The sequence below is a fragment of the Xenia sp. Carnegie-2017 genome, unplaced genomic scaffold, assembly GCF_021976095.1.
Source record: "Xenia sp. Carnegie-2017 unplaced genomic scaffold, XeniaSp_v1 HiC_scaffold_6, whole genome shotgun sequence".
In the NCBI taxonomy this organism is placed as follows: Eukaryota; Metazoa; Cnidaria; class Anthozoa; order Malacalcyonacea; family Xeniidae; genus Xenia; species Xenia sp. Carnegie-2017.
In genome coordinates this window covers 12,211,621-12,226,340 of record NW_025813526.1, presented here as the reverse complement: position 1 = coordinate 12,226,340, position 14,720 = coordinate 12,211,621, and the positions used below count along the sequence as shown (strand labels likewise).

Below are 14,720 nucleotides of genomic sequence, written 5' to 3'. Positions count from 1 at the left end.
GATTGATAGTGTATGTAAAAAAATCTCTTCTGGCGAAATTTTAGCGCAATGTATTTCATGCTGCTCGAGTTACGTAGCCATAAAACTTGAACTTTAAGAGCCGCCATTAAAATGCGCCATATTTGAATTTTCAAGAAGGAAGGTGCTTGTGACGTCATAGTCTTAACTCGCGGCTGTTTACAATATAACACTATATACAAATAGAGATTTAAAAGGTTGTATAACTCAATTTTTTTAACATGCCTTCAACACGCTTTGTCGTGCAAGATTGCAGTAATAAGTCTGATAGAAGTACAGGCATTTCATTACATAAAAGCCCAAACGGCGAGTCTTTGAGAAGAATTTGGGTTAAATTTCTCTAATCCGAGTTCGCGCAAAATTCGATTTATGATTTGTTCGAATCACTTCTCGGATGATTGTTTTGAGCGTTTATTCCATTTGGGTGGTATGACTAGACGGCTCAAACCTGGTGCCGTACCTACTATTTGGAAGAAATCACAAACACCAACAACGTCAAGAGAGCGAAGTTAGCACAAGTTGCAATTATTATATACTTACACATATTGCAGATGATAAATTTTCACAATTTGAGAGAACCAATAATACATCCAGGCAAACTTTCAATATATAATATACATTTATACTAAGGTTTTAAAGGAAATACAAAATGAAGTGTCTGTATCATGCGATGACCTTTGGTCTTTAAACCTAACGAAGCTGCTTGAAGAACAAATTCGTTCAGGCAAACTTCGTTAAAGCCAGGGTGATCCAAAATGCATTTCCTTTCATCGATTTCGAACTGATACATTTTACCACGGCATTGCTCTATTTCCATGCAGCATCGGCACTCTTGAGGGTTGACAACAAGATCCAACTAACAATGGCCACATTCACACCTTCAATATTGCCCAAATTGTATGTTTCCATAAAGTTATCATAGCTAACGGCAGACGATTCAGATCAAAATAACACACTAAGAATGACATCTTACCATGAAGTAACATCAACACGGGCATCAAAACGATCTTGCAGCATGTCTTCAACCCGCCGTTCTTCTGCGACTGTAGCTTTGTGCTTCGTACTTAGCAATTTTATCGGGCGAAGCAAGCGGTTCAATATTATCGACAAATGGCAAAATTTCTGAATTAGATTCGTTCGAATTTGCCGTCACAAATTCCGATGAAGAAATCGATACGTTGGTCTCGATCGAAGACTCAGAGAGCCAGCTAGATCTCGATGAATTTGACATTTTTTTGCTCTATTTATGTATTACTTTGTATACTTTCCAATGTGCGCTTCTTGCCGTGTTAAGACTATGACGTCACAGACCTTTGCTGATTGCAAATATTCAAAATGGCCGATTTTAATGGCGGACATGAAAATTAGACATTTCAAATGTTCATAACTCCCTCGTTATATAATTATTTTGCTTACATTTTACAGAAAGCAATAATTGATATGTGTTTAAACTATTGAATGCTAAAATCGATGATTTTTTAACGTTATGTTTTCGTCATAGAACCACTTTAAAGATATTAGACAGCTTTAGCAAACAAAGACAGCTTTATGTTGTTGTGAGTTAGAAGGCCTTGAAGAGGCAATGAGGAAGAAAGAATTGATACAAGATTTAGAAGCTGATGGCATACCACTTGAAAGCATTAGTTGTGTGACACAACATCCTGGGTTTAATCTTTTATGTCTGCAGAAGTGGAGCCTAAAATTAGCAGCAGATAAATATAAAACAAGGAGTAAAATCAAGTATTTGCAACAGACCACAACTGCAAAGTATAATAAGGTGTTAGATTATTTAGAAAATGGAGATCTACAAGTCAGGGTTACAATCAATAAGTGCATCAATGCATTGTTTCTAACTTATTTATGACTTTTCTATATTATCTGGCGTTGTTTGCTCCTGACCCGTGAATAGCCGATTATCTGGAAGCTTTGCAAACCCTGGAAACCGGTCCCTTCCTTCGTTGACTTATACGTTATTTAGGAAGAATAGGGCGGCCACAAGTGATTTACTCGGACAGTGGAGGAACATTTATCAAAGCCAAAAATTGCTAGGGCAGGTGAGAACGGACGAAATTTGCATGTGTTCGTGTAAGGGTAAGAAATATAGTGGAAGCTCAATCTGAGTTGCACACCCTGGTGTTGAGATCGATCCAAGCGCCTCATTGGGGTGGTAAAATCGGCGATGTACAATGTAATAGACGGAGGAAACCTTACTTCGGATGAGCTCGGTGACGGCCACTACTGTATGTCATGGATGACATGGAGATGCAAATTTTTACACCGACAAAGCTTTACATCAAAAGACCTGTCGCCTACCAAAACGAGAGGCATGGCGAATCAAATGGCAAGCGTTACTTATTGGAATGCAGAAAAAATGCGGAAAGGAGGTTAAATAAGTATTTGGTGGCGTTACGTGGACGACAGAGCATGTCTCATAAAACTACTTGCAAATTTGTGTCCGACCATTTTTCCTTCAGCTTAGTCAACTTCCCGTTTTTGTTAAGATCTATTCCAACCTATTTAACAGTACGAATTAAATATTCCTTTTTTTCGTTTCGAGCTTCTTTGCCAAACAAATATTTACATAGATGAAAACAAAACTCAATAAAACACGCTGATGCCGAGCAAAGACATCTACGAATGATTAAAAAGTCGTCGAACAAAATTTACTTTTTTATGGCTTTTTAGAGTCTCTTTTTCTTTAGGAAACCTATGCATTGATCTTAATTTTTATTTTTTCACGAACTGGCGAAATTTAACTAGTGTTATTGTCAACTAACATGACTAAAAAGAAACACGTTGCTTGACTTGTTTCAAGTTTCATGCATTATTAGACCAAACGAAATATAATTGACATTTTTGAGGTTGGCAGTGCTAAGTGCTAACAAAAACTGCTTATCATAAAAATCATTATTTCGCATATTAAGTTGTTTGTTGGTTTTTTAAGAAACAACAGACATACTAGCTATTTGCAGCAACTATAAAAATGAGTACATATTTACGAAAGTGTTGTAACAAAGACATTATTCAAGTTTTTTGGTAGTCACGTGCTTTGGAGTTCATACTAATCATTTAAAAAGTGACTAAGATTTTAAGCCTCTTTAGAAAAAGTTATTCACTTTGATATTACGATTTTGATTCTGACTCAAAAGCATAAATGATCATGATTAAAAAGACACATATTCAAATGGCGTCACTTTTAAGCCTTGGATAATTGGCCTTCTTTTGATTCGGAAACTACTAAATCAACACGCAAAATCATCTGGTCTGAAGCTAGCTGAACAAATTTTGAAAGCACTGGAAGGCTCTAATATGCGCTTTACCCTACTGAAATCAACCCAAATGTTTCGTCTTTGTTCAACCACGGCCTTTTCATCGTTATAATAAGGCATAGTGTAAAGACGTATACCATAGGCAAGGGATTATTCACAAGAGCTTGGTAGATGGAATTCAGCGAAGCGTTAAATTAGTTTAACAAATGGAAACATCAAATACTTCACAACAAAAAACCTATTTAAGCAATTTCTCTATGCTCTGACTTTGCAAATTCACAAAAACTTCAAAAGGAAGACAGACAACTGATTTATCCTGATTTAAAGTTACAACTAAAATGACATTTGACGCTTGTGAGAAAAGGTTTTAAGTTTGCACTAACGCTTTGAATCCTTTCAATTACTCATTTCACGCCGCGCAAATAAATATATAAATATGATTAGCTAAATACATAAAAAGCCTGTAAATTAATTGTAAGATAGAATACTAACGACTGTTGTAAATAACTTCTTCGCTAATGAATAAAATAATCACAAAATTTAATAGCATTCTAGTACATTGAACTCACGTTCGGAGCTCATACGAAAGACTTATATAACTCTAAAAACTCAATAGAGGTTTGAAGACTGTACTGGGTTGTACGAGCTCTGCGACAATTTTGATTAAAATTTATTTATTGAAATCTATTTGAACTTATCTTTTCGCAAAATTATATATTTATGCAAGAATTACGGCATATCGCTTTTTAGTTTTTAACAGATTGCATGAACATAATGATGATTTCAAGACATAGCAATTATTGTAAAAGCGTAAGTAAAAATAACGACTTTCATAATCAATCAATGATGTGTATTTGAAAAAGTTCACAAGTGATCCATCAACTTAGCTACAACTGTAAAAATGTATAAAAAATAACTGTTAATCAGAAAACCCAAATTTCAACAAGTATACGTAAAATTACAAATTGAGAAACAGTTCTAAAGATAGCAAATGCCATAGTGAATGGTTAATATCCAATGTATATTTAATTAAGTTAACCAATCCCGCGTCCTCTGCCGACAAAAGGATTATGTTTTTAATTTATCCCTGTTTTGAGCGTCATCTCCCCTTTTGGGGATGACGTACACTCTTTCTTGGCATTATAAATATAGGTAGATTTTAACTTTTCATTTAGCAGACGTTGACACCTGAGGAGTAGTCTGCCGAAATGCATCGTGTCGTTTAAGTTAGAACTATTGGGTTAGTGCTCTTTACTTAAAACAGTTCTTTTAAGAACTATCAACTTATTATGTTACTTTTACCATTCACTATGGTATTTGCTATCTTTAGAACTATTTTCAGATTTGTAACCACGACAAAGTCTCTATCCTTTTATATTGAAAAACGGTGATCTGTACATAGCGTACATAGGTGTGCTCCAAAACACACAATGTATTTCACGAAGTTTTGCTTTCACAAGAAAATCATCTGAACCTTTTATATCCAAATATTCTTCTCCATCTTTAGTATGACGAGGCCATTTGTGAAGTTTGATATCCTTAAAACCTTTTGGTGGATGTAGTTTGCCAATATTTGGATTACTGTAAAAAAAGGTTGACATAATTTATATTATGGATTGGGCGACAACAATACGAAATACTCAATACTATCGATATCCGGGCTTAGAAAAAACGTATCGATACTTGCCTGGAATGTCAATGTTTCGATATTTTTGTACCTGCGATATTTTTTTATTTTAATCAGCTAAATCATAATGAAATTAATACTTCGATATACTTTTTGAAGTAAGAATTTAGTATATTGAAACTAACCTGGCTAGTACAGCGAAACTAGCGCTTTTAAGAAAATTTAGAAAGTTTAAACTTCAATTTATTTATATTTTGATATTTCTATTTATCGTTAATAAATAAAATTGTCAAAAGGAAGCACACAAATTATCGATATCAAAAATTCAAAGGTCTCGATGAGACGACTCACAAATAAACAGGGTGATACATACTAACTAAAAATGTAAAGCAAAATATGTTGAAGAAAACTGCTAAAGAAAAAATTACGCGTTACTTTCGTCGCTCGGTTCTTATAACTTACTCGTATATCTTTGCTAAAGCCGTACAGTTCTACTTCGGTGATTATATAAGCTCTTTTCGATTAAATTTGTTGACAGTTGACGTGCGGGACTGCACGGGTTTTGTTTTAGTCAGAGCAAATCCGCCTTAATCAAATAGCATATTATTGTATCATTTTAACAATGACTTATATTGTGAATAAAGATTATGTAAGAAGAAACGTTTCATGAAGCATTTAGTGTACGAGGCGGTCGAGCAAGTTAGAACAGTTGTATTTTGATGAAATGCAAATTAAATGTACTTCAATAAGACAAACGTGCAAATGAGTAATCAGTTTGACATGGTCGTGGAAAATCCTTAGAAATCTTAATAGTCACCATTCTATACTGGTCATACCGGTTTCTATGTGCGCAAAGCAGACAAACAATAAGCCAGAGTGATACATATGACTCACAAATACTCCTACGGAATATCCCTTAGTCAAAAAGGGCAAAAATCGTGAGAATATCGTATGGAATAAAAATGCTGGTGTCGTCAATCAATATATTAGTTACAGTGAAACACAATGACAATCATGTTTTGTTCTTATCAGTAACGATATCTCAACCTTATTTCCTTTATAGTCTTGCATATTTATTTAGGAAGATAATGTAGCCAGTACACCTACCCATTCTTTGCAAAATTAGCAAAATATGCCATCATCTTTAATGACAATCTCTTATCTTCTTTGGGAAATTTTTCGTTGCCAAAAGGTATTCCAAATGTTGACTAAAAAGAACGGAAAAGCTGTTAGGTCGATGTGAAATGAAAATCGTTTTAATAATATCTAGCTATAAACTGTTCATGCAAATCATGGAGTTAACTGCAACCTCTGCAGAAGAATATTTTTCACAAAAGTTCTTGTATAAATATTTATTATGATTTAATTTGAATGTTATATGATTTTTCACTCTCAAACAAAATAAGGACTGTCATGACAAAAATTAAATGCGTATTTGCTTACGTGTGGGAAGTAAAGCAAAAGTATTTCACAATTAAAGGTGTTCAAGATTTCAAAAATATGATTTGTGGTCACTGTAGTGTCCTATAGCCTGCTTAATTTTTTAACCCTTCTGGAATTTATTCAATGACTTCGTTTAGATTACATGTCACATGTATGTGTACGTGTATGTATAATGTCACAGAAAATGAAATTTATAGTCATCTCGAAATCCCAGGAATTTTGAAGACAAATTCACTGTCCACGACACTAAAAACTTCTTTCACCACAATAATCATATCGTTTACAACAAGTGTTAAAAAATATTTTTCTGACTTGTATTTGAGTACATGACATGTCTTTTAATATTTCATCCAATAAATGAAAAGGCTTATTGTATGTAGCTACTCGGTAGCATAGCAACGTCACAATATTTTGTTATAAATATCAGAACATTGATCTTATTTGTTTTGTCAGAAATCAAATTTATGCAGCGAAGAAACAAAATTTAAATAACTGAGCTAGACTCATAAACTGGAAACGTTACTACTTAATTTGATAAAACGTATAAAGCGTGTTTGAAAAGTACAATGGAAATCTAATACAAATATGACAAATATGTAGGCAATACTACTTTTGCAGCTTATAAAAGTATGGCCGTGTTTTGCTTTTTCTTTGTGTACTTAAAGACTAGTATTTTAGCTCTTAAATGATGTTATTTAGCTTCTAGCATGTGGAGGAAAACGAGCAAATTTAATTAAACGTTCCTTAACCGTAAATATTTTGTGGCTTGTAAATTGCTCTTTCTGTTAAATTTTCGATTAATTTACGTTCGCTGTACTGTCGTAAGTTAAAATTTTTATGTAACGAAAGAATTCTCATAAACAATAATATAGTTAAATATCTCAGAGGGACAAACATGGTTGATTTTAAAGACTTATACAAAATTCACCACATAAAAAACGCAAGTTTTACTTTTTAATGCAATTCGATTGTTATATTTTTTCTCATGTTGAAATAAACAACATGAAGTGTCGTGCTTAATCATTTATCTTATTTTCATTAGGACCATTCAATTACTTTAATCGTTTGCAGTCGAGATTGCATTTTTTCCAGTAAAACCGAAAGATGGAATTCGATGCGCATGCAAAACCATTTTTGTATACTGAAAAATAACCTTATATTTCCCATTGCACATTCTAGTTAAAAAGTTTCATCAATAATGTCAGAGGCTTAGGTAGCCTGCTTTTTTTTGTCCTGCTATATTTGACACTTGGTACGTACGCCCCTGCATATCACACTGATCAATGATAAGGCCGAATACCAGCGAATTAAACATATAACTGACGGGAATTAAATTTATAACAGATTTTACTCTTTAAATTAAACATATGTTTCAATTATATATGATGTTTGATAATTTACTTTCGTATTAAACCTATTAAATTTACATGGGAATCTTGCCTAGGAATGCATTCAGCGCATGCGCTGCGCTGGAAGCAGCGTATATTCAAACAAAATAACAAGAAGTTATCTTTAACTTACCCATAAGTCATTTCCATGGTCTGCATACCCAAACGTTCCCGAAGCATAAGAATGTGGCACTGGAGAAGAGTATTTGTAACGAAAAACAAAAACATCTTTTCTTGGAAATTTCAGGACCCGTTGATATGCTTCATTCTTCATAGGACAAGTAAATGACCAGTCCGTTAGAAAATCTACTAAAGGTCGCAATGCTTCGATATAACTTGGTGTACATTTAGGCGAGTATAGTTTCTTGGCCACTTCATAATAATGGTGATGATAGTTGAAAGTATTCCTAAGAGTCTCATTAAACTTTTGAATGATTGCCGTTTTGTTATGATTTGACAGGAGATAATATGTGAGAAAGAACATTTCACTTTCCATTGTACCAAAAATCATTGGGCATTGCTTTACTTTTCCAAGCTGGAAAAGCATTTGAGGATGATCTTTAAAAAAATCACCGTCCACTGTTGGTTGGAACATGCCCAATTTGTTGCTTAAGGCTTCTTTCAATTTTTCAGAATCAAAACTTTTCTTTAAGCATTTAAGGACATCGGATGAGTCATTGCACTTGATCCTTTTGAGAAACCTGTCTGACAAGCGTTTTTCTTTTTCCTAAATGAAGAAAATAGTCGATTCTAGTAATAACAGCGTTTATGTCTATTAAAGTAAAACTTTTAGTTATGATATACAATTCTGTAAACATTCTTGAAATAGAAGCCAAGTCAATTGCCAACAATTCTATAGGTTCGTTTGGAATACGTTTCTATTATCAAAACTGACACTAAACTTTCCTCATAGTTTAATCACAGAATAGATATCTCAACAGAAGGTCCATACAGGGAAGTCACGCATGTGTAGAAATTATATACGCCACGATTTTAGCCGAGTGGGCATTTGATTTGATGTCTATTCTGTGATTTAATACACTACGCATCTTTTTTTCAAAGTTTAATACAGAATATGCCTGAACCAAGTACAAGCTTAATATAGCTGGCAGTCAGTACATAACAAGAAAGGGTCCCAAAGGGCAGCTCTATCCCCCTAAATTGTATTGGCATTTGTAACTTTATGTAGTATAACAGTCATTTCCTTCTTTCTATTTGCCACCCATTTCCAATCTTATCTGAAAATTTTAGCTACACCAATACTTGTTGCTGAAGTATTTTTCATCAATTTTCATGCTTGCTTAACCTTCGAAAAGAGTCACGTGGTCTGTTTAATTATATAAAATCAATAACAGCGACATAAACAAGTTGTCACAATACTGGTTCATAAATTTAAATGCAAGCAAGGTTGCTACTAATATGCTTATATGGGCATGCAGTTATTGCTTAAGTTAATAACTTGTAACATCTAAAATTGAATTAAGTAGCTGTTCAATTTAAGGCCTGTTAAAAAAGGAAGAACTGGACTTAGAAATTCATTAAAAAGTAAGTACATTTACCGCTTTGTCAAAAGTCGAGAACTTCTTAAATTTTCTTAAAGTAAGATGTTGTACCCACCTATTTGAGATCTCTCCAAGAATATAAAGCATTGAGTGACATTAGTAAGTTTTTCAACTTTAAAACCAGTGTTACAAATTTGTAAAATATTTTATAAGCTATACAAAGCTAACGTATTTTTGTTTTAGATGCAAATCCAACGCAAAAATTTTCAATTCTTTTTAGCAGTTTATGAAGTTCACTATTAATGCAATTTTTAACAAAGAACTTTATAGCTCCGTGATTATCACAAAAGTTAACAGTAAAACTAAATCAGTCATACAAACAATCACAAACCTCTGACGAAATTCCCCAATACGCAAGCATATTCCCACTCTGGAGTATAACACGATTGAAATAAGGCCAGCTCTCTTCCGATAAAGTATGCGCAGAAACACTAACGGAACCAGCACTCTCTCCACACAACGTGATGTGATCAGGATTTCCACCAAATGCTTCGATATTTTCTTTTACCCATTTCAACGCCAACCGCTGATCAAACAGACCGAGGTTACCTTATATGTGAAAACCACAAATACAAAATTAATCAATCATTAAAAACGTTTAAAACATAAAAGAAAGGCTAGTTCCTGACTATCAGCATCTTATGATTCAAAATTGCATTTCACGCTAACAGAAGTAGATAACGTTGTTCTTTAAAAAGCTTTACTTGAAAAATTCAGGTTTCTTAATGAACGGTTTGGTTAGAGGCTAGATATCAGACGTTTTTTGCGCTAATTGTCAACACTACTTAAGTGAATAATATGAAAAAGAATAAGAAACATCTTCGAATGCATGTCTATAATTGTTTAATAATATTTAGTAGATACATTTTCTCTCTTAAATGAATTTAATCTTCATTTTTTTTTTCAGCAAAAGCAATTTTGGGCCTACAGCCGTGAAACTAGTGATTTGAAACCACAGACCGTTTAGATTTCTCTAAATCATGTTGTATATCCTTTTTTGGTGTCATTTTTTACGTTTTCTATATGACATCTTTTTAATTTTTGCACCATGTTCAACATTTTGGTTTCCACAAAAATCTCAAATTCTCAACACTTTATTTTTTTAATCTTTAAGCTGTTTCAAATAAAGTTTGGCCAACTTTGTCACTTTTTTCCCTTGATTTCTCATTTTTACTATTTACGCTAACCAATGCCTGATTTATGTGCTTAGTTTGCACCAAGTTTACCTTTAATGCCTGCTTCTGCATTTGTCAAAAATCCAAGTGCACTCAAACGATAGTTGAGAGTCACAACTATAATATCTCCCATTTGAACCAAGTTTGCACCTCTGTACCTTGGTTCATGTGACGAACCATATATAAATGCACCCCCATGAATAAAGATCTGAAAAACATTAAAAATGGACAGAAAATATCAAATAATGAACTATACAAGTGTTATAAAGGACATTGATATAAGATTGAAAATTCATAAAGACATAGATATGAACTATGTCGATGTCAAGGAGGTAAAATAAATTACTATATTATATTCTCTTAAATCGTACCAATACTGAGGCGTTTTTTGGTTTTGGATAAGGTGTCCAAACATTAAGTATTAGACAGTCTTCTTTCATAATAAGATCTGGGAGACCTTTAGGCTGGATACATGAGATTTTATCGTTGATGGGCTCTAAGATTCCTGTGGTTAAATATTGAAGTTAAAAATTAAAATTTAAGCTACAAGATGTTTGGGAATATGAACAGAAACACTAAAACTTCAAACATTAAAAGAAGGATTAGGTCAAAAATATAATGCCCTACAAACAATGTTTCTTATTGTTATTATTGGAACTAGGTTTGATTTTTTGTGTATTCCTGAAAAGTATCAAATTTGGTCAAATGACGAAAGATTGTGCTCATAATTGTTCTGGCGCAAGTAAGAAGGAACTAAGATTGTTTTTTTAAATAACATTTTACACATAAAATAGTTTACTTTCAGATTCTCTTTAATTGTGCTTCTATACCTATAACTAGTGGTTAAACAATTGTTTCCAAGGAATTTCAAACATAACCATATAGCTTTGCAAGATGTCAAAGTACAAAAGTTAGTTTTTCCACAAAGAGGATTTCCTTAATAATGTATTACCGTAAGAATTGCTATGAATGAAACTATTTTTTGCAATATCTTTCCAATTACTAACTGTTTCTTGAAAAACACTGACATAAATTGTTTTTAACGTTTTTATCATAAGCGTGGAAAGACTGGGAACGACTTCGGCTTCAAATTTCCTGTTGAAGGCAGCATATTTAATTTACACACCGTTCAAGAAGTTTCTGACGACAAAGAATGTCAACCAAAAAGAGCATTTTTTTAACAAACCACCACCATAAAAATAGAATGATTATATCAATTACAAAACTTTATTCACTTTTGTGTTAGAAATCTCTTCTTAATTTAGTATTACGAATAACAACTTTTGTGAAAGGGGCACGTTTTACGATAATAACGAAAAGTTTAAGTGGCATAATGGAATTGAATACTCGATAAAGTTGTCACATTGATTACCTTTCCACGATTTTTTTTCAACTGGTTTCTCAAATCTTAGATCACCAGTTGGTGATTCAGCGTATGGTATGTTCAGATATTTCAGCACTTTCTTTTCGTTTACTTTGCCTTTATCTGTTGAGCCTCGAACCCTCCCAGCTTTTGTCTTGACAACTATTAAAAAAAAATGAAAAATGCTTAAATAATTTTGATTGTTGCAACTTAAAGAGCATTTAATTGTTTTATTTTGAAGCGCAATCAAAAGTAAAGGATCTGCATTTTCTCTTCTGTAAACCAAAAACAGTTTCGTTATCTTTTATGATACTTGTTTTATACCAGTCTTTTTTCTTACTGTTTTTGTTCATATATTTGGCACATATTTTTTGTAGTTTGAAAAGAGTGTAAAAGCAGCGATCACACAAGGTAGTTTTTCTTTGTTTCATGATTGACCAAGTACGAACAAACTAATGAATTCTTTCCCTGTCGTTTTTCAAAATAAATATTTACCAAATTCATCATCTTTAGCATCATCCATAGACATTAATGGTCCGAGTGACAGTCGTTGTAATATACGATATGTGTGAAAACCTACCAAAATATTATGAATTATCAAATTACTTCATAACAAATATCCCACACTTATACAGTATTTTATTTTTAGTGATATTATTTTGAAAGTAGTCTGCTTAATGCAAGTGGCTTTAACAGAAGTGGCCTTTTCTTGTAAAAATTTTTCTTACCTTCGTAACCTTGTATTTTATTTCCATATCTAGGTTTCGAGGGAATGGCAATGACATTAATGATGCACAGCAGAAGAAGAATTGATGCTTTGAACTAGTTAAAAAAATGATATCCACATTTACTTCTCAAATTGATACAAAATTGTTCTAAATTAATATTAATATGTGGGAATATTTTAAAAATTGGTAGACACGAAGATATTCAAAAAGTGCTATAATGCTTGACTTATGTTTCATTTTAAATAGTTACATGCTTGTTATCCCTTTAAAAAATAATTAGTCTCCTTGCTATTGAAAGATCTTTTAGCAATGCAGCTTGCGTTCTTGTTTTACGTATATACAAGAACGCAATTTAGGAAGACTAAATTTGTCATTTTTTAAAAAATAAATGAAAATTGAAAAATCTAACTTACCATACTAGTTAAAATTTTTTGTGCTGTAATAATGTGAAGAAGTTACTTGATCTACAAAAAAGAAAAGCTCTATGTGAACATAACGTGTTCATGTTGGCAGCCATATAACAATTAGCAAATATATATAGACATGAAAATGAATAACATTAATGAATTGCTGACATTGTCTTTTGAATGTTATAGACCAAATTTTTTCTCCTTAATCACTTTACGGACGGACATTTTGGATTTTGGCATATTTCACAAAAGATAAGGAACGTTGCACTTCCTACAACAATCTGTCTAATCCTCTTGCATATAAGCCATGCGACTTAATTAATGTGCTTACTTGTTAAAGTTGCAATAACTATGATTTCACTCAAATTTAGAGATATTCTTACTTTAAATCGTTGGTGTTAATACCCTATTTTTACAGTTTGTCTTTTAAAATGATTTTCGTACTTCTAAAGTATGTGATAAGTTTCTCACTCAACCGATAAATCAAGGCACATGGTATGACTATATTTATCTAGATTTTCCTGAACCAATAGAATTTTATGAAAATTCTTAAATGATTAATAATTATTACATTCCTCACATTTCGAAAGAAAAGTCGAAACTTTTTGGATTTCATTGAATTTGTACTCATAGTTTAAAACATATCAGAAGTTAACGTTTACAATAATTTTCTTATTTTGTATATCAACAAAGACGTTATTTATTACTTATGAAACTTTTGAAACTGCCTATAATTTAACACCACAGCACAAAGCGAGTAGAGCAGAGCAATGGATATAGAAACGTCACACCGATTGCTTGATATGTATTTGTGTTTGTTGCATTGTCATTATGACGTCATGTTAAACCAGTCTAATCCATTTAAGGTTTATAATAAAATTTAATTGAGTTGCTTTTTCCGTTACGTTTTAGGCATCAAATCACTCAAACCTCACTGCACCGAGCTAGAGCAAACACAGGTACTATGCATCAAGATTTGTGTATTAATCGAGAAACGAAACATGATTGACGTAATAATACTTGGAAAGTAATACAAAAATAAGGTCAGCTAAAGGCATTGACTGTCTCTCATTAAGAAAAAATATGAACGAAAATTCTTATTTACACCTTTACATCATGCTGTTCATTTAAAAAAGGCATTAAACTTTTGTGATAAAAACAAAGTTTTTTTCTGTGCATAGTAGTGAGATTTGTAAACGATTAATTAAATAAAATTAGCGCGATAAATAAAGGATGTCATAATCTTGTGCGAAATATTTTTTGACAAAATACATTTAGAATACGACATACTGTCACCGCGTCCAAGCAAAGCATGGATATTAGCTATTACGGTAAGCATATTTTTTGCATAAACCACAAAGTAATGCAAGAGAAATAAAAAGTAAAATAGAAAATAACAAACTTACCTCAAGCACCGTGTGCCTTAAAATTTTGAAAATATGCGAAATGTTATCTTGTTGCTCAATTTTCAAGTCGCAAATACGAATGGCGAAAACGATCAGCAGCACGAAATATAAAGACTAGTTTGCACATGCGCGGTAAGAAAATTACACAAAAGCTTTGCCAAAAGAAAAGGACTTCTTTATAGTCTTTGTAAAACTCCATTAAAGTGATGATACAGAAATCGGTATTTTGGTTGCCTGCACACATACAATAAGTGCTTGACTTGATAAGATAACATTGTCATCCCATTTTGCAAATTGGCATCATTGATGATTTTAAAAAAGTTTATTTAAA

At 32.5% G+C, this 14,720-nt stretch overlaps 2 protein-coding genes across 2 annotated transcripts in view; both read right to left on the bottom strand.

Annotated features, from left to right (window-relative positions):
* The window catches only part of LOC124458416, a 56,320-nt gene that overhangs the window by 9,000 nt on the left and 32,600 nt on the right, over nucleotides 1-14,720 (bottom strand). The window lies entirely within an intron of this gene.
* On the bottom strand, nucleotides 4,121-14,459 carry LOC124458413 (cholinesterase-like). Its single transcript, XM_047008426.1, has 12 exons — nucleotides 14,390-14,459; nucleotides 12,987-13,037; nucleotides 12,574-12,667; nucleotides 12,341-12,421; nucleotides 11,855-12,007; nucleotides 10,854-10,987; nucleotides 10,534-10,690; nucleotides 9,639-9,856; nucleotides 7,879-8,472; nucleotides 6,022-6,122; nucleotides 4,630-4,868; nucleotides 4,121-4,271 (listed from the first exon to the last, which is right to left on the bottom strand). Exons 2-11 carry the CDS (start codon nucleotides 12,987-12,989, stop codon nucleotides 4,652-4,654), a joined length of 1,752 nt encoding a protein of 583 aa, XP_046864382.1. The 5' UTR covers nucleotides 12,990-13,037; nucleotides 14,390-14,459; the 3' UTR covers nucleotides 4,121-4,271; nucleotides 4,630-4,651.